General features: G+C 38.7%; 1 protein-coding gene across 4 annotated transcripts in view; it reads right to left on the bottom strand.

Annotated features, from left to right (window-relative positions):
* CDK14 (cyclin dependent kinase 14) overlaps window positions 1–26897 on the bottom strand; it is a 550404-nt gene that overhangs the window by 412035 nt on the left and 111472 nt on the right. For 3 of the 4 annotated variants that reach the window (XM_087417863.1, XM_014788156.2, XM_087417812.1), the window contains one exon: window positions 12426–12671. In XM_087417863.1, the coding sequence (XP_087273989.1) occupies window positions 12426–12671 (246 nt within the window). Of the gene's footprint in view, window positions 1–12425; window positions 12672–19319; window positions 19378–26897 lie in introns of those variants that run through there. The other variant, XM_087417842.1, reaches the window with a different exon arrangement.

Raw genomic sequence — 26897 nt, 5'->3', positions numbered from 1 at the left:
CAGATAACAGAAGCAGGAGCCTCTAAGTAAATATGAGACTGATCAACACAGCTGAGCATGTGGTGTCCCCCCAAGCAAACTGCAGGGACATTTGCACAGAGGAGACAGTTGAGAAGGTGGGTATTCAGTCTAGGGGAGCAGAGCAAAGACTGAAGAAGCCAATACCCAGAGAAAGAATAACATCCCCCCATCCCCAAGCTGTAATACCTGCCTCTCTCATACAATCACTAGAGGCAATTTACAGAAAACAGAATAAGCTGACAGCAATTCTAAAATATAAAATGAGTATACAGGGCTGGCCCCGTGGCTTAGTGGTTAAGTGCGTGCGCTCCGCTACTGGTGGCCCAGGTTCGGATCCCGGGCGCGCACCGACGCACCACTTGTCCGGCCATGCTGAGGCCGCGTCCCACATACAGCAACTGGCAGGATGTGCAACGATGACATACAACTATCTACTGGGGCTTTGGGGAAAAAAAGGAGGAGGATTGGCAATAGATGTTAGCTCAGAGCCGGTCTTCCTCAGCAAAAAGAGGAGGATTAGCATGGATGTTAGCTCAGGGCTGATCTTCCTCACAAAAAAAAAAAAAAAAATGAGTATACAACCAAAAATCACAAATCATTTCAGGAAAATCAATACCTTGAAAGAGAAGCATAAAATTCAATGGGCAGATAAACTAAAACCCTGATAAGAGAGTCGACATTGCAAAGGTAAGAAGAAGTTTGAATAAAAATAACTAGTATCTTCAGAGAGATTTGGAAAGATATTACATCCTTTAAAAAGAAACAATTAGAAATTAAATATTTAATCAGTGAAATCAAACATTTAGTGGGCAGTGAATAAAAGAAAGGACACAGGTGAAAAAGTAATAAGTTCAATGTTTGAAAAGAATTCTCCCAGAAAACGTTGGGGAGAGATTACACCTAAACAAAAAAATTATCCAACAAGCATAATATTTTTATAGACAACAATGGCTGATAAAAAACAAGCAATATTTTCAGAATGAAAAGGGAAAATGATTTTGAATCACTAACACTGTACTCAAGATAGTTCCTCAAGTGAGATAGAAAAGCTGCAATTTTACCACCCACAGAAAAATATCCAGATATAAAATTAGATATTATCTCAATACAAGACACAGTTGAAGTGATGGGGAAACGCAGGAGGGTGAGGAACAGGAGGAACAGAGAAACAAAAGCATGCTGAGATTTACTGGATTGATCAGGACAGACTGCAGATACCGATGAACTCCAAATGCATAAGTTTTAGTATGTTTCTTAACTCTTAAAAGGTAATCAACTAGAATAACATAAATAACATGTACAAATCCCAAATAAATTAGGGGGGAAGGGAATGGAAGAAAAAAATTGCAAGGAAGAAGGGGAAAGAAGGTAAGGAGTGAGAGGTTAGAGGATGAGGGGGTACTCAATAAGAAAGCACGTTAAGTAAAAAATCATGAAATAAGAAGGCAGTTAAGTCCAAACATATCAATGATTACAATAAACATAAATGAACAAACTTCCTCTATTAATAGAAAGTTCTCAGTTTGGAAAAAAAAAAGAAAATCTAGCAATATGCTGTTGAGAAGAGACAAAATTAAAACAAAAGAGGAAATCTGAAAATAAAGGAATAAGGGGAAAAGATAGCAAAAAAAATATTTTTGCAAAGAGTTTTGAAATGTATAAAACAACTGCTGGTAGCAATAAAATGAGAAACTATCAAATCCACAGTGATGATGGGAGACAAACATACATTGCTCAGACATCAACAAAACAATAAGACAACTAATAAGTAATGTATATATGGGCTTGAATATTAGAATTAACATCTTAGTTTAATATACATATTAACATATATTCTTTTCAAGTACACATTTAACATTCACAAAAATGACCATAGATTAGGCCACAAAGAAAATCTCAATATTCAAAACTGCAGAATCATTTCAAATTATTTTCTGAATATGATGCAATAAATTAGAAATTAAGAATAAAAGGAAAACTAAATAGCTTAGCCACATGGGTTAAATTGAAAATAAAAATTGAAAATTCATAAATAAATATGTGACAATGAGGAGATGACATTTTAAGACCCATGGGATGCAGCAAAATCAATACATAAAAGAAAATTTAAATATATATGTACATACTAGAAAAGAAGAAAGGTTGAAAGTAATATGATTTAGACATTTAACTGTAGCTAGCCAAGGAAAAACAAAGGACACAGTAGAAAGGGATTAATAAAGAAAATAGACCACCTACTCCTTTCTTCAAGAAACTTGTTAAGTACAAACCATGTGTTATGTTGAATCAAGTAAAACTTAATGGAAAATTACATTCAAAATCGCCTGACTAGTCCTGTGTGGGTTATGTTCTCATGAATTTTTCATCACTGGGAAACAGCTTGTGAACGTCGCACTTTACCATCACCCTCCTGAGCCCAAGTTTTAAATGGAAATTTTAAAACCTATATTAAACTTCAGTATAAAATGATCTTCAATGGGGAAAATATTGTGTTCACAGTTCCACTCTAAATTATTTAAAATCAGAATGAGAAGTCTGTATGTTTGCTTTTGCACTCCTTTAAGAATAAATCTAATCTAAGTTAAAGAAAAAAGCAGCAGCAGAAAATTACCTCTTTACTCCTATCAGGAGATAAACTGCTAATGTGTACTTAGAGCAAGTACAAGGCACAGTCACACAAAATCGGTAATAGAATAGGAAGCTAATATTTTCTCCTCCTGGAAAGGCACAAATAATTTTCTAAAAATGATATATTTCACTCTTCATAAACTGCCTTTTATATAATAGGGTTGATGCAATCGTTTTAAGACACAGACCATATTAAACTTACTACTCCAAGAAACTGAATTGAGAAAATTAGAAAAACAAGGAGAATCTTTTTTAAAAAACACATCCCATTTATCCAGAAGAAAAATCAAGTAAGAGAAGATGCTAATGGCCCAAAGAGGTCTATTTATGCAATTAAATGGATTTGGGTGCATTAACTGCCATCGTTATTCTATTAACACTGTGATGGCATAAAATTAATATTTTGCCACATGTAGTGGTAAAACAATCAATGTTTTTGCCCTGTGAAACCGATACGTATACATTGTGGAAATAAACTGTAATTTACAGATCAATCATGCTAGCTCTGTAGGAAGAATCACACACATGTAAAGCCTCTCTAAAGTTGTTCTAGTCTACAAAAGAACGGGCCTATAGAATCAGCCATATCTATGAGGTAGTCTGGGCTTTAAGAGTTAGATTCTTGTAAAGTTGGTCTCCTACTTTAAGCATGCAGAAATGTTCCAATCTGTAACTACTATGCACATCAAGTTTCTCAGTTTGGAAAGAAAAAGAAAATCTAGCAATATGCTACAGAGAAGAGACAAAATTAAAACAAAAGAGTAAATCTGAAAATAAAGGAGTAAGGGGAAAATATAGGAAAAAGTATTTTTGCAAATAGTTTTGAAATGTATTTGAATTATTTTAATGTCTAGTGTTTAAACTGTTTAAAGAGTTTAAAGTGGCCAAATGTTTAAACTGTTTAAAGAGGCCAATAATAAAATCCTTCCTATCAAATGAGCAACCTAAGAATAATTCAGGAGAGGTCCTATTTTGTTTGATAATTATTTAAAGTTCAGGCTTTTGGTTTGCCTTTTTTTTTCTTGCAACTTTATTAAATCATCGCATTTAAATAAGATGCTAGCTCAAACCAATATGTAGTCAACCCTAAACATTACCCTTGGCTCTTTGATGTCAGGTGCCTGGATGGATGGGAAACAGCTCTATTGGGCAACTATTCTCTGCTTATCATTTCCCTACTTAGAGTGCAGGCTTGAGATAGCACTTAGGAGAAATGGAAATACAGAGGGCTAATCAGCAATGACTAACAGACACTAACTGCCCAGAGATGTAGAATTTGATGAGATAATGTTAAAGCATTTTTTTTTTAACAGAATAAAGGTACAGAGATTCATCAATTGTCTGGACCAGTGGAGGGGAACATTGGCATGGATAATGAAAAAGTGAAGATAATATTCCAGCTGAACAGTGTGTGCCCCCCTGCCATGAAAGAGATGCTCCTGGCCCTTGCTAGCTCTGGTTCATTGTTTGCGCGATCAACAAAAACTAGCTAATATCAAGTGTTGACTATGTGCCATGCTTTAAGCTATCACTTATGAAATTACCTAAATTTCATCCCTATAACACCACCCCAAGGTTGGTTCTATTAGTATCCCTATTTTAACATGAAGAATTTAAAGACTTGAGGGCCGGCCCTGTGGCTTGGTGGTTAAGTGCGCGCGCTGCAATGCTGGCGGCCCGGGTTCGGATCCCGGGTGCGCATCGAGGCGCCACTTCTCCGTCCATCCTGAGGCCGAGTCCCACATGCCGCAACTAGAAGGATGTGCAGCTATGACATACAACTATCTGCTGGGGCTTTGGGGGGAAAAAATAAAATAAATAAAATCTTTAAAAAAAAAAAAAAAAAGAATTTAAAGACTTGAGAAATAAAGTAACTCATCTAAGATCCTTTGGCTAATGACAGAGCTAGAATTCACACCAAGTTGACTGGAATCAGGACCCTATTTTCTTTACCACTACTACATTGGCGGAATCTTCCCATGGATCTTTCCCACCCAAATGGAGGAGACAGTAAATTATGCTTAAGTCTGTCATTCACGGAAACCCCATTCCTAGAAACAAGGACGGGGAACTGCATTTTTATAAACTGCATGAGTATACCTCAACGTTCACTGCAATGATTCCAACATATGGCCATAAGAATGTCCACAGTTTCATACTGAATTCATTGAAAATTGATTTTAACCTTCATACATAACCCCTTACTTAAGATTGCTGATGACCCCTGAACTGCAGGAAAACCACAAGCAAGAATCAGTGCTCTACTACATTATACTATAATTGTGAGAGCAGGTATGAGGGCAAGGTGGGAAGGATTCAAACAAAGTTACACGACCTCATTAAACAAGGATTTCAAGTGAAACCTGTCTTGGCTAATTTTTGCTCTGCCTTTGATCTCCAGATCAGACACTATCACCCGCATTTCTAGCCCTACTAAACATAGCCACACTAAGGTAATCCATAGTTGACGGGTAATTTGGTTACAAAATAGATTTAGATGCTAGATAGAGGAATGGACCCAAGCACCAAAAGCGGTAACAACCTGACAAGGGGGCTTGGTTCTACCTGGGAATTTCCTAGTCCCCACAAGAAGGAGGTGGGAATTTCCTAGTCCCCACAAGAAGGAGGCAATGCCAAGTTGAGATCCTCAAGAATGAGCATCTGAGAACTGAAGTGGAACTCTCATTTTCAAGTCTGCAACTTCCTCCCCTCTCTCCGGACTGGGCCTGCCTGTCAGGGATGTAGAGTTTTTTTGGTAAGGGAAGGAGGTAAATTTGGAGGAATTTGTGGAATATACAGGGGAACTTAATCTAAATATGAATTCCTGAAAATATGTTCTCTCTAAGCTCAGTTTACGATAGCACAGCTCAATGAAATCCCTTCTAAATTGAGCCAGCAAGACAGGCAGTCTCCTATAGTACTCCCAATAGTTCTAGCTATTGAAGAGCCCAGCTGGATTGGAGGAGGTGGTAGGAAAAGAGGAGTGAAAGTTTGTCCTATCAGTGACAGTATTAAACACTACCCAGAGACTAGACCCGGGAAGAGAAGGCACTCAAAAAGTATCTGAAACAGGGGCCAGCCCTGTGGTGTAGTGGTTAAGTTTGTGCGCTCCGCTTCGACGGCCCAGGGTTTCACAGGTTCGGATCCCAGGCATGGACCTACACACCACTTATCAAGCCATGCTGTGGCAGGTGTCCCACATATAAAGTAGAGCAAGATGGTAATGGATGTTAGCAGGGCCGATTTCCTCAGCAAAAAGAGGAGCACTGGCAACAGATGCTGGCTCAGGGCTAATCTTCCTCACCAAAAAAAAAAATCTGAAACAAAATCTGCCAAATATCTCTTGAAATACATCAATTTAAATAAAATCACATTCTTCACACTCTGCCTGAATTTTAAAGTGCCACTATCTGGACAAATTCAGGAGGTATAGATGAGTGTGATGGTCCCTGAGGTCAAGGCACTCTTGGTTCCTTGATTTCAGTCATGACCCCTAACATGGACAACAACCAGTCTGTGAGCAGCACAGAGGCATATACTCAGTTGGGAAGGCATGATATTGTATAATAGTTTCTACCACAGTACTTTCAAGAAAGAAGAATGGCTTTCCTCACTAAAATAGGTGCTTCAATGGCACACTTCTACTCACTTTCTCCCTCCTTCTCAACTGTACTCTTGGAGCCTATTCCAGATAACTAATACTTCCAAAGAAACAATAAAATAAAGATATGACATTAATCCTGGTGGCCCTTACGTAAAGGGACTCCTTTGATGCTGGTAAGCATTTAAAAATCTTTAAGAATAACAAAACCTATGTTCATAAAACTCCCATGCCAGTGGGTATGAAATGATCAAACCCATACACTGTTGGACAGGATGTAAAATGGTGCTACACAAGAAGTGTTACCACCTCCATTTTCTGCCCAATGAGGAACCCAAAGACTACAAAGGAAAGTAGTCTTTCCACGAAAAAGAGTATAAAAACATACCCCTTCCCATCACAATAGGGGAGAGAACAAAAAGGCAGTAGGCAGAAACGACTAAGAATAAAACACAATAGTGTAGCATCGTGCTAAAAGAGAAAAAGAAACTGTTTTCAGCTTAAGAAGAAAAGAGCAAAAAGACATTTTCCAGGGCACACTGAATGGAAGCAAAAACTCCTAAAATGAAAAGAAATCAAAGCAGTTTCCACACAAAGTAATACAAGAGCACTGATATATAAGAAAGACACTCCAGGGTGGACCAGGGAAGGGTAAACCCAATAAGAAACTTAGGAAAGAAGATCTAAAAGAAGTTAACAATATAATAGGAGAGAAACAGTGGAAATTTCCAGTTAAACACGGTAGCTTTAACGCAAGTATTTATCTCTCCCTCTCACCAATCCATACTAAAATGATAATAAAGTTATAACTCACAAGGGTAAATAGAATGAATAAGGAGAATATTGCAGACAAGATACAAACAAAAATTTGGAGATGAGAGACAAGTGGATGGGAGGTCACTGACTAGGACGATGACCAAAGGCGTAAACCAATAAGAAATGTCAATTTATGCTTCAGAATCCCAGAAACACTCAAGAATTGGAGGCTGAACTTCAAGGATGGGCTAAAATCAAAATGATTAGTTGGATTTAAGGACCAGGTAGCTTCCCCTAGACTCTCCCAGTCAGGTGTCTGCACCACCCTGATCCTGGCAGAGGTTTATTCTCTGAAGAGGTGGAACCAGAGAGGCTCAGAACTGGGACACTGAGCACAGCGGAAATCAGGGTGAAGAGTCAGATTGAAAACAAAGCACAAGATGGGGCCGGCCCTGTGGCTTGGTGGTTAAGTGCGCGCGCTGCGATGCTGGCGGCCCGGGTTCGGATCCCGGGTGCGCATCGAGGCACCACTTCTCCGTTCATCCTGAGGCCGAGTCCCACATGCAGCAACTAGAAGGATGTGCAGCTACGACACACAACTATCCACTGGGGCTTTGGGGGGAAAAAATAAAATAAATAAAATCTTTAAAAAAAAAAAAAAAAAAAGAAAACAAAGCACAAGAAACTGTGAATAGAGAACTAGGAGGCCCTGGCCCCTTCTTAATCATCTCAGAACAATAGCAGCTAGGCTTACATATCCTAAAAAATAGATTGGTAATTTTGCTTTGGACGAATGACCACAATTTGGAGATCAACCAGTTCAGAATGGATTAGGACAATGGAGAACCACAAGGACAATCTCAGGGGGAAGAAAAACTAATAGATCACCTGATTCTGATTTGCTTCAGAGGAGTTTTATCAAATAGTTTGAGGCCTCAATTTGTGACTAAAATTCTATTAATTAATTACATTAATTATGAACTAGTGAAAAGGGCAGGCAATTATGACTAGGAAAATCAAAAAGTCATGCAAGGAAAGAAATTTAACCACAGTACACTATGTGGCCTCACTATGAACAGTATTTACATCATCATAAGATTGTAAATACTGTATATTAATTAAAGCCAAAAAGTAGGGGACATGTATTTGAGGATAGGAATATAACAGAGAAAATCCTTTCTTGATGTGTTCCTTTGTACGCTGTAAATCGGTAGTTCTATCTAGAGGCTTGCTCAGATTCAGGCTTACTTCTGTTGGCGATTTTCGTACATTTCCATCAGGACGTCATCATGTCTGGCTCTCTCTCTTTTGGTGATGCTAGCAGGTATTGATAATCATTGCCTAGATGTATTAATACATCAGGGGTTGCCAAATGGTGATTCCTAAATCTATTATTCTTTCTTGATTTATTAGTGGGATTACTTTTAAAAGAGAATTTTCCCCTCATCAACGACTAGATTACCATGAGGTAAATTTCATATAGGAATCACAGAAAATAAATGCTTAGTCATTTGCTTTATTTATCAGTTTTCAACACTGATTCCTGTTTGTTTGTTTTTTGTGAGGAAGATCAGCCCTGAGCTAACATCCGTGCTAATCCTCCTCTTTTTGCTGAGGAAGACCGGCTCTGAGCTAACATCTATCGCCAATCCTCCTTTTTTTTTTTTGCCCCCAACGCCCCAGTAGATAGTTGTATGTCACAGTTGCACATCCTTCTAGTCGCTGTATGTGGCACGCGGCCTCAGCACGGCCAGACAAGCGGTGTGTCGGTGCGCGCCTGGGATCCGAACCCGGGCCACCAGTAGTGGAGTGAGCGCACTTACCCGCCAAGCCAGGGGGCCAGCCCCCTGTTTGTTTTTATAAGGGTTTCTATTGGGTTTTGCATGTTAATTTTACAACCTGCTAACTTCTAACAATTTGGCTAACTTCTCTCATTGTTTGTAGTATTTCCCTTGGTTCTTTTCCATTTTCCAGATATATCATCATAAATTTGCAAATAACGATAAATTTACCTCCTACTAGCCTCTTTCCTTATCTGTAGAGGTGTTGTTGTTCTATTCCCTGCTCTCTTTTTTCCATAGTTTTGTATAGGATTCAACCAATAATTTTTCTATTGGTTATTTTTAGGTAACATGAATTTTTCAGTAGTTTCAGAGGGGTACGGCTAAGATAGCTTTTCTAGCTTTATGGAATAAAGTTCTTTTCTCTGTTTTCATGAAGTGAAAAGAATGACAATCTCGCACACGCTGAGGTTCCCCATCTGTTTCACTCCAATACTTCTTACTGGACCTTCTCTTGCCTTTGCCCCTACTGATCCTGCCCTGCACACAAGTCTACTCCAGCACTTTCTCTTCAGTAGAGGGCTTTATCCTGGAAAGCTGCTTCAATCTGACATTCTAGAGAAGTCACAGGAGCAAGACCAACAGATCACTCTAATATCAGTAGACCATCCCATGGTCTCCTTGCCTAATCCACTCATAGGAGCCATCAAAGTCCCCTCCCAGTTGCTGTCGTCCTAAGAATGGCCAGATGAGCCCCTAGTATATACCCGACAGTAATTTGGGGGTTTCCTGGCTCTGAGAGTAGCCACTAATCCCCTTGCCTTAGCTAAGTTTCCTTCCCCACACTTTCTGATACCACACAGTTCTAAAACTGTTCATGGTTTGTTCCTCTCACTCCTGTTTTGAGGTTCACGAAGATACCTTATCACCTACAATTGTTGCCAATGTCATCCATTGGTTTTGGTTTTACTATACTATTTGCTCTAATTATATGAGGGATTTCAAAACCTATGCCACTGCCCTCCTCCCAGAATCCTTTCTTAGTTGATTTTTTCTAGCTATGTTCAAGCATTACTTTAATAAAAATCAAACTTAACTTTAAAGAGAGAGAAAGAAGAGTGTATCAGACAGACAAGCCTCAACTTTCCTTGATAAGGATTGTAATTAATTCCTTATTAAAAATAAATGTCAAAATCCCATTGTTATCATCATACTATGATGTACACACTGACTTTTAAAATTACATGACCCGCAGTAGCAACAAGCACACCCAGCACCCAATCTTGGTTTCTAATGACCATTTTCCAATAAAAAGAACCAGGGATCTATGGGGAAATAGCTGATTCTAGGTCCGGGGCTGGGAAAACACAATGTAAACCAAGAGCATCTTGTAGGACCAGGAAATAAGGAAGTGCTCAAAAAACAAAGGGGTGGGGCCGGCCCAATGGTTGTTAAGTTCACACACTCTGCTTTGGCAGCCCGGGGTTTGAAGGTTCAGATCCCCAGTGCAGACCTACATACCGCTTGTCAAGCCATGCTGTGGCAGCATCCCATATAAAGTAGAGGAAGATGGGCACGAATGTTAGCCCAGGGCCAATCTTCCTCAGCAAAAAGAGGATAGGCAGTGGATGTTAGCTCAGGGCTAATCTTCCTCAGCAAAAAAAAGGGGGGGACGAAGACATCCCAAAAGGACATAGAAGCCAACCTAAAAGAGCTCCCAGTGGCCAAAGCAGGAACAATTTGAGCAACAAAAGAAATAATGCACCTGTGGATAATAACGAGGATTGCAGATAAAATACAGGATGACAAGTTAAATTTGAATTTCAGATAAAGTGAATAATTCTTTTTTGTGTGTGAAGAAGATCAGCCCTGAGCTAACATCCACTGCCAATCCTCCTCTTTTTTTTTTGCTGAGGAAGATTGTCCCTAGGCTAACATGCGTGCCCAACTTCCTCTACTTTATACGGAATGCCGCCGCAACATGGCTTGACAAGCAGTACGTCAGTCTGCGCTCGGGAGCCAAACCTGCGAACCCCAGGCCACCAAAGCAGAGCGTGCAAACTTAACCACTACACCACCAGGCCGGCCCAACAGCGGATAATTTTTTACTGTAATTATGCCTCGTTGCAATATCTGAAATGCCGATTCCTATATATCATACATAGTTGACATATAATAACAGTAAGATAATTATATAGTAAAAAAATATAATTCTCTTTCTATAACAATAGACTTAATCATTCTCCACAATTCCTTTCATTTCTTCTAAATGATACTAAATCTACAAGTTCTCCCAGGAGTTAGTGATGTATCTGTGAGCTAAATGGACGTTATCTTGCAATCAAAGACAAGACGATGGAGGCCAAGTTGGGGAAAACCAGATAATCAATTCTCCTCACAAATGTTGCATTAATACTATTTATTTCAGCTTCATATATACAAAATGAGTACACAAGATTTGTGCACTATCACACACTTTAATTAAACTGAAGTGTCAATATTCCTCTAGCAGTTGACATTTCTTGTTCTGTTTTGGCCCTCATGGAACTTAATATTTAAAATTTGTGAAATGGACTGTGTTTCTTAGCAAGATGACAGAATCAAAATTCTCCTAGCATTCTCCTTTTACTTTTTGTGTGTGTGTGTGTATGTGAGGAAGATCAGCCCTGAGCTAACATCTGATGTCAATCCTCCTCTTTTTTGCCGAGGAAAATTGGCCCTAAGCTAACACCCGTGCCCATCTACCTCTAACTTTATATGGGATGCCGCCACAGCATGGCTTGACAAGCAGTGCATCAGTGCACACCCGGGATCCGAACTGGCGAACCCTGGGCTGCCGAAGCGGAGTGCGTGCACTTAACTGCTTGCGCTACTGGGCCAGCCCCTCACCCTTTACTTTTTAAATTTTTAGAGCATCTATGTCAAAAAGTTCTTAAGTGTAGGTTAAATCTGAAAATTACTTAATTTCAAAAGATAAGGGTTTTTTTTACAATGTTAAATGCAGGCCAGTCTTAGAAATATGAGTTTCAGTAAAAATTTTACAGTCAAAAACCAGCAGTCAGCTCAGAACTTTATATCTCCTTAGGTCAAATGGCAAGACTTGCCTTGATATAGTTTGAGTTTAGAAAATTTCATTGTGATGAATAGCATTTCTCCTTAAGAAGAATGACTTCAATGTCTAGCTCTTAAACTTTAAAATATTTACACTGAAAACAAACTGGAATGAGACAAGTGAACAAATTTCAACATGTATTCTGAAATGAACTTCTTTGTGAATTTGCCAAATTCAAAGCTATCCTTACTGTCCACAAACACAGTAAAGTTCAATATCCTCTCCAAGGGTTTGAAATACCAAAGGACTTTTAATTACAAATCCTTCTAACAGGAAACAACCAGAAAAAAATGATTTTTCCAAAAATAAGTTGAATCATGTCTCATTTGCTTGCTGGGCGCTTACGAATAAAGAGAGTCTATATAGTTTGCTCTCTCTCGCTCTCTTCCAAAACATCAAACCACCCTGGGAAAGAATGCATAATAATGCGCTGATAAAGCCACCTGCTGTCTTCCAGCACAGCGTGCTGCTCTTAGGAGAGGGATCCTCCTGTTTATCCACAGAGTAGTGAGGAGACTGCACTCACCGAGCTGGGGCTGGAGTGCCGCCTGACTTTTGGCGACTCTTTGCCGGTGGAGGAGGTCTTAAAGTTAATGCAAGCATTGTTCTCGGAATGCACCCTCTTCACTTGATTAGCTGGCTTCTCAAATGGGTCAAAAGTGCTCTGTGTCCTCTGAACCCTGACTTTTTTATCCTCAGGAATTGTGTCCAGGGGTTTGATCACTGAGTCCATTCCCTGGCAGTTCCGTGTGGACATCTTTGTGACACATATCTGGAAAAAAAAAAAAAGAAAGAAGTAACATCCACTGAAACTTTGATAACACTAAACATGCTGATTTATAATTCTACAACGCATGCCAATTCAAATTTCAGGAAATACCCAAAAAGGCCACATCCTAAAAGCTATACCACAGCTTAAATCGCAATATGTACAATTCCTCATAATCATTCTGCTTGTACTCACTTAGGGCTGACACTGAAAATGTGGTCCTCAAAACAGGAAGCTCTAGGCTTAGACTGCAAGTGCCCTCAGGTAGTTCTTGAACTCTACCACAAGTCTTACCAAATGACTGAAAGTGGGATTATTCCTGAATCATTAAAAAGTTGGATAACTTGCCTTAATAAAAAAAAAATCAGTGGAGCTAAATCAGATGGGCATTTTAACTGATGGGTCACCATGGAAGCAGCTGACACGGCTCGAGAGAAAGATCATTACGTTCTTCAAACATTTTATGCTTGAACATATATGTTTACAATCTGTCCCCATCTTGATTTCATCTCCAAACTGGAATGGAGCACACAAAAGGCTAACGGTTAGAGATATGGAAAAATCGAAAACACTGTTTTTTCTAATACTGAAACTAATGGATGGAAAGGAATAATACTGTAAAAGGAAAACAGTGAATACCACTCAATTCAAAATTTTATTTACGTTACTCCACTGGATCCCTATTTCCTTCCCAACTTCTCCACTCCTTCTCTCCCTGCACAACCCACACCACTCTCTCATTGCATTTTAGTCTCTCCGACTTTTGCTCCTTGGTTTCCACTTTATGTTCTAACCTTTTAGTTCTCCCTATACTCTGGAGACTTTGTTGTTCTCATTAAATAACTTTACAGTCTCTAGCTTGTCTGTAAAGCTAGGTAACTTTATGATTCTCTCTAGAGAAAAGATAACTCTGAAATTGCTTTTAAAGTTTTTTCTTCTTGTAAAAAGTTTCCACATCTCTATTTAAAAAAGCAGGAAAACAGAAGATAGTTAAGAAAATCCCATATTGTTCAAGTAAAAATATAAAGTGTCTAAGTAATATGTACAGGATGATTCCATATGGGGAATAAATGTATCTATGTGTATGGATAGATATACATAGATACAGACAGACAGACACAGAAATAGATATAGATATTTGTATGTGTATATATCAGCACAGTGAAAGGTACAGGTGGAAACACATTAAACTGTTAACCTCAGATACCTCCAGACATGTGGAATTGAATGTGTAAAGGGTAAGATTACTAATTTTTTATATACCCCTGTATTGTTTGAATTGTATAATAAACACATCTAACAACGTAATTTTTAAAAGCCACTAGAATAAGAAAGTACATACAATTAAGTTAAACTCTCTCAAGTTTTTGAAACAAAAACAATTTAATTAAGCATTAAGCATCAGCTCTGTCCTAAGAGTGTGTCGCAGCTACTAAGTACAGGCTGAATTATAATCAAGTCAAATAAGAAAGATATCATCATGCTTTTTTATCACCACAAAATTGCTGAAAATGTCTTTAAAAGACTCAAGGTAGAGTTCTCTACTCATGATCAAAAACTAACAATTTATCACAATTAGATTAGATGCACTCAATATTTTTCAAGATTTATGTGTTCCTCTTAAGGATGTGAACGCAACAGGCAATAGATGTGATGTGAATGTGAAACCATCCCCACCACTGAAGCAATTGAATTATAAAGATAATAAACACATGGGCCTGAAAAGTCAACGAATCCCAAGCACTAGAAATACAAAGAAAATGACACAAAGGCATGTTGAAATCAAACTGCTTAAAACCAGGGACAAAGCGGGCCGGCCCGGTGGCAAAGCAGTTAAGTTTGTGCACTCCGCTTCGGCAGCCCGGGGTTTGCCAGTTCAGATCCTGGGCACGGACCTACACACCACTCATCAAGCCATGCTGAGGCAGCGTCCCACATAGAGCAATTAGAAGGATGTACAACTATGACATAAAACTATCTACGGGGGCTTTGGGGAGAAAAAAGGAAAAAAGAAGGAAGATTAGCAACAGGTGTTGGCTCAGAGCCAATTCTCCTCAAAAAAAATTTTTTTTAAAAAGGTAGTGTGAAAAAACATTTAAAAAAAAAAAAAACAGTGATAAAGAGAATATCTTAAAAAGAAGCCAGAGAAAAAGAAGCACTTTAAAAGATAAGTATGACAGCAAATATTTGGAAACTAGATAATGCAAAAGAGGAATCAGAAAGTATCTTGAACTACATGAAAATAATAACACAAAATATCAAAATGGCAGGATGCAGCTAAAGTAGTATTTTTGCTGTAGAAAAATTTATAGTACTAAACGCACATGGTAGGAAAAAAGAAAGGTCTCAAAGCAATGAGATTACACTTTAAAATACTAGAAAAACAAGAACAATTGAAACCCAAAATAGGCAGAAGAATAAAAATAATGAATAAATATCAGAGTGGAAATAACTGAAACAGAAAATGAAAATGACAAAGAAAATCAATGAAACCAAAAGCTGGTTTTTAGAGATCAAAAAAAAGTGACAAGCACCTAGCCAGACTGATAAGGACAAAAGGGTAAAAAACATACATTGCCAATATCAGAAACGAGAGAAGTGAAATCGCTACAGGGTCTACAGTTACTATGATCAACTTTATGCCAATAAATTCAACAACTTAGATGAAACAAATTCCTTGAAAGACAAAAACTACCAAAGCTCACTTAAAAAGAAGGAGATGTGGAGCGAGCCTGGTGGGGTAGTGGTTAAGTCTGCACACTCCGCTTCGGCAGCCTGGGGTTCACCAGTTCGGATCCCGGATGGACCTACACATCACTCGTCGGCTGTGCTGTGACAGGGGCCCCACATACAAAACAGAGGAAGACTAGCACGGATGTTAGCTGAGGGACAATCCTCCTCAAGCAAAAAGTGGAAGATTTACAATAGACTTTAGCTCAGGGCCAATCTTCCTCACCAAAAGAAAAAAAAAGAAGAAGAAGAAGTAGATGACCTGAATAGGCCTATGTCTGTTAAAGAAATTAAATTTGTAGCCAAAAACTTTATCACAAAGAAAATTCCAGGGCCAGATAGCACCAGTGGTGAAGTAAAGGCATTATTTAAGGGAAAAAAATACCAATTCTACAGAAACTCTTCCAAGAAATTGAAGAGGAGGGACCACTTCCCAACTCATATATTAAGTTAACATCATTCCAACATCAAAACCAAACAAAAATAGTACAAGAAAATTACAGATCAAGGTCTTTCATAAATATAGATGCAAATTTTTTTATTTATTTTGTTTTTTTTTTGGTGAGGAAGATCAGCTCTGAGCTAACATCCAGGCTAATCCCCCTCTTTTTGCTGAGGAAGACCAGCTCTGAGCTAACATCTACTGCCAATCCTTCTCCTTTTTTTTCCCCAAAGCCCCAGTAGATAGTTGTATGTCATAGCTGCACATCCTTCTAGTTGCTGTATGTGGGACGTGGCCTCAGAATGGCCGGAGAAGCAGTGCATCGCTGCATGCCCGGGATCCGAACCCGGGGCCGCCAGTAGCAGAGTGCGCACACTTAACCGCTAAGCCACGGGGCCGGCCCTAGATGCAAAAAATTTTAACAAATTGAATCCAATAATATATAAAAAGAATAATAAATCATGAAAAAGTAGTATTAATCCCAGGGAGACAAAGTTGGCTTAATTTTTTATAATTCATCATTTTAATATACAATGGTACGAAGTCTCCAAAATGACCTCCAGTGATTACTGCTTCCAGGTATTCACGCTGTTTTTAGTCCCCAGATCTTGAGTGTAGACTGCATTGGGTTGACTCATATCCAGTAAACAGAATATGGCAAAAATCATGGGATATCACTTCTGAGAAAGGATTATAAAAAGACCACGGCTTCTGCCTTGGTATTTTCTCTCTCTCTTAAATCACTAGCCCTGGGCAAAGCCAGCTGCCACGTCACAAGGCAGCCCCGTGGGGAGGCACATGTGCGGATGGACTGAGGACTGCAAACAACCACATGAGCTGCATTTTCAAGTGTGACCACAGCCCTGGCGTACTGCCTGACTAGAACTTCCTGAGAGACCCCGAGCCAGAGGCACCAGCTAAGGAGCACCTACATTCTAGACCCCAGAAACTGTGACATAAAAAAAAAAAATGTTTGTTGTTTCAAGAGTCTAAGTTCTGGGGTAATTTGTTATGCAGCAATAGATAACTAAGTAAGTTTATCCAGGGTGCAAGATACAAGATCAACATACAAAAATCATTTGTATTTCTAGATACTAGCAACAAACAAACGATACTAGAAATTTAAAATTTAAAAAAACACAATGTAAATAGCTTCAAACAATATAAAATATTTAGTGATTAATCTGACAAAATATGTGCAAGATCTGTACACAGAAACTACAAAATATGGCTGAGAGAAGCAAAAACTAAAGGGAAAAACCAAAACAGAGGAACCAATTCGTGGGTCTTTAAATTTACAATGACACTTTCAGGAAGAAGCTAATCCTTATGTTTTGGCCATAAAATAGTAATAATTTCTTTCTTAACTTAAAAGGAGATTTACATATACACATATAAATCAAGTGAGGTAAAAACGTGTATAAAATGATAATATGAAAAGCTGTAAGTGGGGATTGAATTGATACGTAGATAAAGGGAAAATGGTGACCATGTTTGGACACCAACCCTTTCCTTGAACGCAGCATGAGGAAGCATAAACTCCATAGAAATATCTCTTAGTTTTGCCACAGAGAATATGGAGCTAACCCTACATTCTGTTTTTTATTCAAAGTCTTTGAACTATCTTAGTGAATTAGACTTTACCAGATAGAAAACTTCATTTATGGGGAAATACATGGGGAAAATTTTTTCTAAATATATGGGGAAAAATTTACAATGAAGTATAACTTTGCAGCACATGTACACCAACACAGGCACAGGAAAAACCATTAGCCAGGCCTAACCGACAAATGTCATTTCAACATGTCACCAGACAAAAGAAGAGCTGTAAGGACACTATCAAAGCGAAAAGACTGAACTTAATGCTTAACTAGTTCACAAAATCATAGAAACTCATAAAAACCTTTCTTTGCTGCCCTTCATGCTACCAATTCTGGCAAAACTAAGACTCACAAGATATAATCTGTATCTGTTAACTTCAGGAGACAGAGGTACTCCAATTGGAAATTTTGATAACTCTCTAAATCTATACAATTTAAGCAAGAGAAATTGTTACAGAATTGAAGTGAAGTAAAGTCTTATCTCCTTCCTCATGCCTCATATTCAGGGTCCTACATTAATATGTTTTCAGTCAGATAGCCTCTCATATAATAAATCTGACTATGACACACTTGATAATTGTAAAAATCACTGTAAACTATGTACCTGTGGGAAACCAGCTTCTCTAAAGTATTCTACCATTGAGACGGAAGAGGGGCAGCCTTCTCCTAATTTTTAAGAGGGAAAAAGTATTTCAACAAAATCTCTAAACTTAAGATATTTCCCACAATCATTCTGAAACATTTCAAGTTTATCATTTTTGTCATCAACTAGCAAACGACAAAATACAAGTAGAAAACAATCATTAACAAAAAACAAGTTTCTCAGAAACAGTACATTTGTATGGAAACTTGCCTACGGTTATGATTTTATTTACTACATTCACGAACATATCTCTTGTTAGTTAGTTCCTCCCACAGTGGTTTGCAGAGTAGAGTGTTTTCCAGGCACCCTATCAGCAGAACACATTTGAGACTCAGTATCTTCTTATCCAGTTACACGCAGGCAAAGATGTTGTCTATATTGCTGCAACTTTTTCCTACAGTGTCTTGCTCAGTGCCTGGTCCATAGTAAAGCTAAATAAGGTTCCATCAAATTAATAAATCAGATTTCAGAAGGTTCATTCAAATAAGTAGTCTTCCTGCTCTCTTGCTGAAAAGGCTGATGCTTTGGAACATTTATTATCCAAAAGCTATTCTCAAAAAAGCAGCATGACACAAAAATAATAAACACACACAACATGCAAAATGCTATCAACAAAAGATTTCTCTTTTCAACTACAAGCTCACTGTGATAGGCAGAATTCTAAAATGACATTCAATGTCCCTCACCTTTGAATAATCTCCTCCCCTTTGAATGTGAATATGATGAGCTATCACTCCCATGATTATGTTATGTGATATGGCTAATGGGAGACAACCTTGGGTGGGCCTGACCTAATCAGGTGAGCCTTTTAAAAGCAGAGTGTTTTCTCCAGCTAATCGCAGAAGAGCAAGTCAGGGAGATGTGATCTGGCTAGCCTGGAAGAAAGCAAACATTTCATGCTGTGAACTGCTTATGGGGGCCAAATGGCACAGAACTGTAGGGCAGCCTCTGAGAGCTGAGAGTGGTCACTGGCTAACAGCTATAAGGAAAATGGGGACCACTGCCCTACAACCACAAGAAAATGAGTTCTGCCAACAACTAGTGAGCTTGTAAGACGATCCTGAGTCCCGGGTGAGAATCACAACTGTGGCCAACACCTTGATTTCAGCCCAGTGAGACTTAGGGCAGAGAAGCCAGCTACACTATGCCTGGACTTCTAACCTACAGAAACTGCAAGGTCAGTTAGTAAGTTTGGGGTAATGCGTTACACAGCAATAGAAAACTAATACACTCACTTTACTGAAATTGCTTGCAGCACTTTGATGTTTGAGCAGAATATTCTTAGGAACATGTTGCAGATACCACTTTCCAAATTTGATATACTGTATCAGATCTAGGAGAAAATAAGTGATGATGCTTATGACTACTATCAATAAATGACCATATATTGAGAGTTTTCTATATGATGTGACTCCATCAGCACTATAAAGCCCATGAATAAGTTCTCCACATAATTAAGTTTATACACAGTTATGCTGGTCTCCACTTTGCCCAGGGTTTGTGCGAATAATCAGTATCAGCACCTGCTTTGTGCATGCATCTTCATCCAGGAAAGTAATCTATACTTGAGTTTTCCACATAGGGCAAAGTGACTGTCTGGAAAAGTTTCAAGTTTCCAATATTTAGGACAAACAACCTAAATGTGATCTGGCCATCTCCGTTAACCACGAGCAAAGCAGAATCCAGGCCATAAAGATAGGGGGAAATCAGCCTTGTTGACCTCAGGAACTTGTGAGGCAACTCACCCAGCAAACCCTGAAAAGAAGAGGGCGGGGTTCGGTCTAGAGAAGGCTGCAGGCAAGGTGAAGTAAGAATCATGCTCATTCCCCCTAGAAAACTGCAATGTCTGGCAGCTCTTGGAATAAAATTATTGAAGTACCCAGGGTATGTGAAGAGAAGAGTGAACAGACCTAGGGCCTAGCACTAAAAGAGGGGTCCAGAAACCAGATTATACACTGGTGCTACTCCCCAATGCCCAAGTCTTCATTTGAATCCTTCTATCTACCTGTCAGCAATTTAAATAAACATTTCCCCTCCCCAAACAGAATCTGTCTTTCTTCTCACAACAAAATGCTTACGGTCAGTGCAGTAGGAAGTCTTGATGACAGATTTAACCTCAGACTATAACAAAACTAGGAGACTGAAATACGATATGTCAAATTGGAAAAAAATCAATGGGAACCCATAACCTCAAAAAGGCAGCTTTTTCCAACCACCAAATAGTAGCCCTTTGATCCACTACTAACTTTCATGTGCACCACTAGTGCCCAGATTTTGGTCTATGTTCCAATTCTCCACTTTGAAAAAAGAGAAATCCTTGGAAGGTAACCTGATTCCAGTTCACAGGCAGGAAGCACAAAACAGCTGTGAAATATCCAGCTGTTACCACAAAACTAGGATCCTTTCAAAAATGTCAAGGACAATGCTAGAAGGAAAAAGGAATCTGCCTATAGGCATTCCTACTGGCCAAACTGTGATTATGTATTAGAGCATCAAAAGGAAAATCAAATTACCGTTAAATGGAACAAGTTGAGTTACCGAAAGACCATGAGTTCATTATGATTTCAAGACAAAAAGGTAATATAAAGCGCAAATGGCAGTTATAATATAAAAGAAGGATGGATATAATAGGATCTGGTTGGTTTCAACACATGGAACTGTAAGTCAAACAGTGCTAGAAAAAGTAGGAACTGTAGCAAGAAAAGGAATGATTGATCAGGGGCTGTGGAGAGAGGGTCTAAGCAGCACAAGTGTAGAAAGAGCAGCAGCACGGGATGTTCCAATGACAGACCAGGTCACTATAACACTATAATAGACTAAAGGGTATGTGGTGTTGCCTAAGCAACACTTGACAAAGAAAGCATCTGGTGGAAAGACACCAGATTGAAAACTTAAGTGAAACCAATGTGGAAGCCATTTTTTGAAAATAAGTTAAATTTTAATAACTAAGTGAAATTTAACCCTTAAAAAGAAAACTCAACTTGACTGCAAACCAGTGACTCAGATCTGAATCACTTAGGAAGAAGCAACCAAGACCCCAACAGTCAACAACTCAGATTCCGTAACCCCGGCTATTCCGAGAAGGCATTTGTTTTACTTACGGATTTGTACTGATTACACAACCCCAAGAAGATTCAAAAAATATTATTACCGAAACCCCTGGAAGGAATCCAATAAAGTAGATCTATAACCCTAGGAAAGTATGAAAAGAAATATAGAAATAATAATGAAATTAATTAAACCCACAGCATTGGTGTTTTAAAATAGGATGAATGTGTGTAGTAATATAAACTGCAATAATCATAATTGTGCATGTTTTCTTTGTTTAAGGTATCTGAAATATGTTAAAATAATTAGTATTTGAAGTTAAGGCAATTTGATTAAGTCAGTAATGTTTAAATAGATTGAAACAAATAGTTTTCAACATTACATTTATTAGCTATATATATTTTTAAGGACGTGGGCACTTGGCCAAGTACAAAGGCCACTAGCTGTGGATGTTCCAGGCACAGAAGACCCTTGGACATTCCATACACCATCAGCTTTCATCGTCCTTTACACATACTTTATTTTTGTTTTGTTTTGTTTTTTAAAATATTTATTTATTTATTTTTCCCCCAAAGCCCCAGTAGATAGTTGCATGTCATAGCTGCACATCCTTCTAGTTGCTATATGTGGGATGCGGCCTCAGCATGGCCGGAGAAGCGATGCGTCGGTGTGCGGGATCCGAACCCGGGCCGCCAGCAGCGGAGCGCACGCACTTAACCGCCAAGCCACGGGGCCGGCCCTACACATACTTTGTTAGTGCCCTCAGCACTGGACACACCAAGCCGTAGACTTCCTCCCACACCAAGCATGGACCCACCATATTCTGCAAGACTCATCTCAAATTACCTTTGCTCAGAAGCCCTTGTTGATTAAATCCCACCCACTCAGACCAATCCTTTATTAAGAATTCACCCTAGTGATTGTGCATTAATCTGCTCCAATATTTTGCGTACCCTGGATTGTAATTATTCTTTTTGTGATATTTAACCTCAACAACCTGAATGTCTTCCTCTAAGGGCAAAGACTGTGTTTTCTACTCATGTTATAGCCATCAGGAGTACCTTTTCCTTCAAAGCTCTACTTGAAGGGTCTAGTATGGGTTTTGGATAACTCATGGAAAGTAAGGGGCTTCCATAGGTTAAAAGTAGCTTTCTCAACTCATAGGGCCAGAAAAAAACACTTTGGTATCTCTGCCCAAGGCCAACCTCAGTAGACAGCTGTGTTCTCAGTACCGCCTGAAAACAACAGACATTCCAATATCACCGAGAATTAAGGATATGTTTTCTTTATGACTGCATTTTTCCACACTTCCTTGTTCCATTTAGAAGCTGAAGTGACAAAACTCACATAAGCTGGGATGTCTCATGGTACTTGAAAACAGATAAAAAAAAGAAATCATCCCAAATACCAAAATAAACTTCAGTTCTTTTATTTTTTCCAGTAAATTCAACAGAACCTAGAATTTCCAAAAAAGTTAGAGATGCACCCACACATCTGGGTGTTCATCTGAATCAATTATTTCCGTCCACTCATCATTAGCAGGGGGTCTGTACATTAGCTGGCAGACTCAGAACTCAGTAAAAATTGTTAGAAATTCGAACAGTGTTGGAGGCTCCAAAAGTCACAGTTTGACCTACAATTTTAGCTTCGAGCTATGTAAAATCCAGACAACTGTCTACCAAACTCACAGCAGTGGATCTGAAAGAGCACAACTTAATTCAGTTAAGGTTGGCATTCATTTCAAGTGAATTCATTCGGGCTGAAAATTGTCCCTTTGAATCAACTATTTTCTGGTGATCGGCATTTTACCGAGTTCAGAGTGTGATCTCTACTTCTTCCCTCTACACTCTTCATGAAGGCAGACACTAGCAAAAGAATTCATTTAAAAGACTTCAAGTAGACCCACAGCAGATATGCGACATGCATGAGTCAGTAAACTAAGTCATGGTCTTTTGACATTCATGAGTGGCATATTCATGACAGGCCCAATGCAAAACTGAAATAAACAAAAATCTTGACGCTGAAACAACCTCTTACGTTTGTTTTTCCCCTTGTCCGTTACCCCGTGAGGGCCCCACGGCTTTCTCCTACTCAATACCTTCTCTCAAAAATCTGTTCGCAGTAAAAAAAGCATCATCAGTCATTTACAATTTTTGAACACTTTGAAATCAGAATATTACCTCTCCCAGAATTATTTGAACTTTAAGCATTATAGAAAATAAAAAGCCTCATCCCTTGTAAAAAAAGGAATTTCAGCTATCAGGGGATAGGTGGGTAAGGCATTAAGGTGGGGAGGGGAAATGGGGGGAGAGTGTAGGAGAAATTTCTAATGCCACTGGGATCATAACCCATGACAGCTGCCTTCATATCTAACCTAAACCTGCAAGATCTAAAAGTATGCTGTCTTCTCTTTGCTTGTAGTCTTCCCTTTTCTCACCTGCGTGTGTGTGCGTGTGCAGAGGTGGCAGTGTGAATGGCTACATGAAGCAAAGATATGAGATATGTTATCTATATGTATATAGAGGATATACGCATGAGTATTTTCACTTATAGCTATGTTTTGTCAGAACCAAGATCTTGCCTAAAATCACCTTCAGAACATTAGCTAATATACAGGCAAGCCTGCTGCCCACACAAGTCAGAACTAAGTGACTTAGAACAAGTCACTAAACTCTCTGGGTCTCAGTCTTCTCATCTGTAAAATGATACAGCTGGAGTCAACAGCTCTTAAGGTCTTGCACAGCTTGACTGTTCTATTACAAACTCTAGACGGCAGCTTACAGCTGGTAAATGATTTTAAATAGCTGAACTAGATAAAGCCAGACACACACATTCACTTCTTTGTGCTTCCTCTTCCGTTCCATTTCCCTTAGGATTTTAGGGTTTAGAAAGGAGACAGACAGGTTTCACACCATGAACCCTCCTGTGGATAGCTCCAGTCTATCTTCCCTAACTCAACCCTGGCATTGTTTCTCAGTGATGGCATCCGGGGCCTTTTGGCTGAGGAATGATTTGTGAGCAGCATGCTACAGCAGCCAGAGTGTAGGAAGTTTGGCAACCCTGGTTCTGTCTACTAAACGCTGGTGGTGCCCCTACGTCACTCTCACTGTTGTAACCAAAATGCCCTCACTAAGAACTACGTCATTTTTAGTTGTACCTCAGAATTTGTCACTTAAACATATGCTGTCTTACATATTTTCACATAACTGACTATGGGATTTGCTTTCACGTGTTTGGTTTATTTTACTGGGGCGCTAGAAGGTCTTCATTTTGCTCTGTTTCTCATGTGTTCATTATATTTCTATGACCAGACTGTAAACACCCTGAGCACAGAAACCATATCTTCCATTTCTTTAATGTTCCCAAAGCCCAAAAGACAGCATGCAGTGGGTGTTCTGTTAATATTTACTCAAAGACAGATTGTTTTCCTTATTATAAGTCTTCCCCTTTAACCAAACACAGGCCATTAAAAAAATTAGTCCAAAGAAACTGTATAACAACGAGGCACCTTCTGAGTGAGATTTTTTCCACTCAACGAAGAGCCTTTCCCCAGCTGTTCCAACTCACCAGAACTCAATGTCTATTATTGTGATTTAATTTAAAAATGCTTGTTTTTCTACTGACTGGTTTCTTTGGGATCTGACCTAATTTCATCTAAATCTTGAATCCATCGGCTAATGGACACAGCTGAATGGAGAACTCTTGAGGACCTTACATTCCTTTATGCCGCTTCAGTGACTGTAGTTTTGTTACAACCCTTGCAGTTACAAGCTGCAAGGCTTACTACCAAGAGGCTTGATCATTGTTTTGCTAATTCTATTAAGAAATATTTAGGTGGACTTCCCAGCATCTTAGACTGTAATATATATTTCTAAAATGATTTTATTTAGTTGCTGTCCCTTCTGTTATAATTATACACTTGATTTAGATATAAGAAGTACCGTTTTGCTTACAGGCTGGCATAGATAGATGCATATATTCCTTGACTGACCTCTAGGTTCTTTATTTCGTCCAAATCATAATGATAAATTTAACATAAAGTTTAACGAACATTCATAGTAAAGGCAGAAATATCATCTCTATTGTTAGTTGTGGCCTGTATAAGTTTTTTGGAATGTAGTTATCTTTGGGGATCAAGATTTCATCTGGAATATTCTCTAACCCCTTGCTGCTTGCAGACCAGCAGCACTGGCATCACCTGGGGTCTCCACCTCGCCCCACCCAATAGTCCCACTGAGTCAGCACCTGCATTTGAACAAGATCCCCAGGGGATTTGTGTGCATGTTCAAGTTTGAGGCCCAGTGCTCTAAACCACATAATGATAGAGTCTACTGCTATGGTCAAATAAGAGATTGACATTGTGAGAGAGGTCAAGTCTTTGACAGGCAAAATTTGTTTCAGTCTATCTAGGTAAGATATGAGCGATAATCCTTGGGTAACTTTTTTCTCAAACTTCCCACAAAAGATCATGATAATTTCAGATAATTCGTTAATATAATCTCGAACTATGAAATAAAATATTCTAGTAAGATACATCCAACATATTTACATTGGGTACTCCCAATATATTTATGAATTTTACAAAAGCAATGGGATTGAAATGAGTGAGGAGTAGAGAAAGAAAAATACACATGGGTTATAACAGCATATGTAACATTACTTCCTGCATAGAAATTTACGGATTTATGTGTTTCTAACACAGAAGCATTGTTTAGCCATTGGCCACCATATCTATGAAAAATATTACCACAAAATTATTCTAAGGAGAACTGAACTCAGAATCTTGCTTTGCTCTTTATTTACCACAGTTTATTTGGTAGCTTTGAAAAAAAAAAAATTAGAAGGAAGTCACTTCAAGATCCAGAAATGAAATTTTAAGAGGAACTTACATTTGTGAAGAGTACCATGTATCCTAAAACAAGTTCTCCACTGGCAGGGGAAACAAAAGCCCTTTGCTTACACAGCATAACTACTGAATACTTCCCACCCCACATTGGAGAAAAGACATGAACCCCTATACCCAAACAGAAGCACATAGCAATTCTGTGCAAGTCTGGGTGTATTTTGGTCATTGTTTCCACTAAAAACTTACTAACTTCCATTTGACATCCATAATTATATACTGGTTAAAATTCCATCATGGAAAAAAGACAGAGTCAGGAGTGTAGTGTTCATATCATACGGCCAAGTGAATACATAGTGTTGGGAGGAGAAATATTAGAATTGGCATCCATATTGCCTCCTCCTCCCATTTATAGCCGGAGGCACATAAAATGGGGCACAAGAAATGAGAATCCTCATGCAGAGCAAGGGAGTGGCTTTGTTGAGATCCCACAAAGCAAAAGCCTATTCCAACCTACAAAATTCCTACAGCTGCAGTGGGGAAGTAGAATACCCATTCTTGACAAAACAGAAGAATCAAGCTACACAAAGTGGCACACACTGCATGGCTAATTAGTTTCTTCATCAAGACACTTCCTTTAAAGCTCTTATTCTAGAAAAGAAAAAGTCTGTTCCTGCACATAGGGACTTTTTTCCCATCTCTCATAGAATTTACAGGTTTAAATATGGCTTTTCTTTTTATTAGGTTTTGTCTTGGTTTCTACCTGAGAAGGAGAAACCAGAGTGTGTTTTCAAAGGACCCCACACAGTGCAGAGGTATGAAATAACCTGGCAAGGGGGACTGACTAATATTAACTACAGCAATTTTAAAACACCTACCATGTCAGAAGCACTAATAACCAATAAACAGACCAGGCTGAACT

This window comes from Ceratotherium simum, chromosome 1 (assembly GCF_057802395.1).
Source record: "Ceratotherium simum simum isolate JZ-2026a chromosome 1, ASM5780239v1, whole genome shotgun sequence".
Classification (NCBI taxonomy): Eukaryota; Metazoa; Chordata; class Mammalia; order Perissodactyla; family Rhinocerotidae; genus Ceratotherium; species Ceratotherium simum.
The sequence above is the reverse complement of the archived record's forward strand: the minus strand, read 5'-3'. Positions and strand labels throughout refer to the sequence as shown.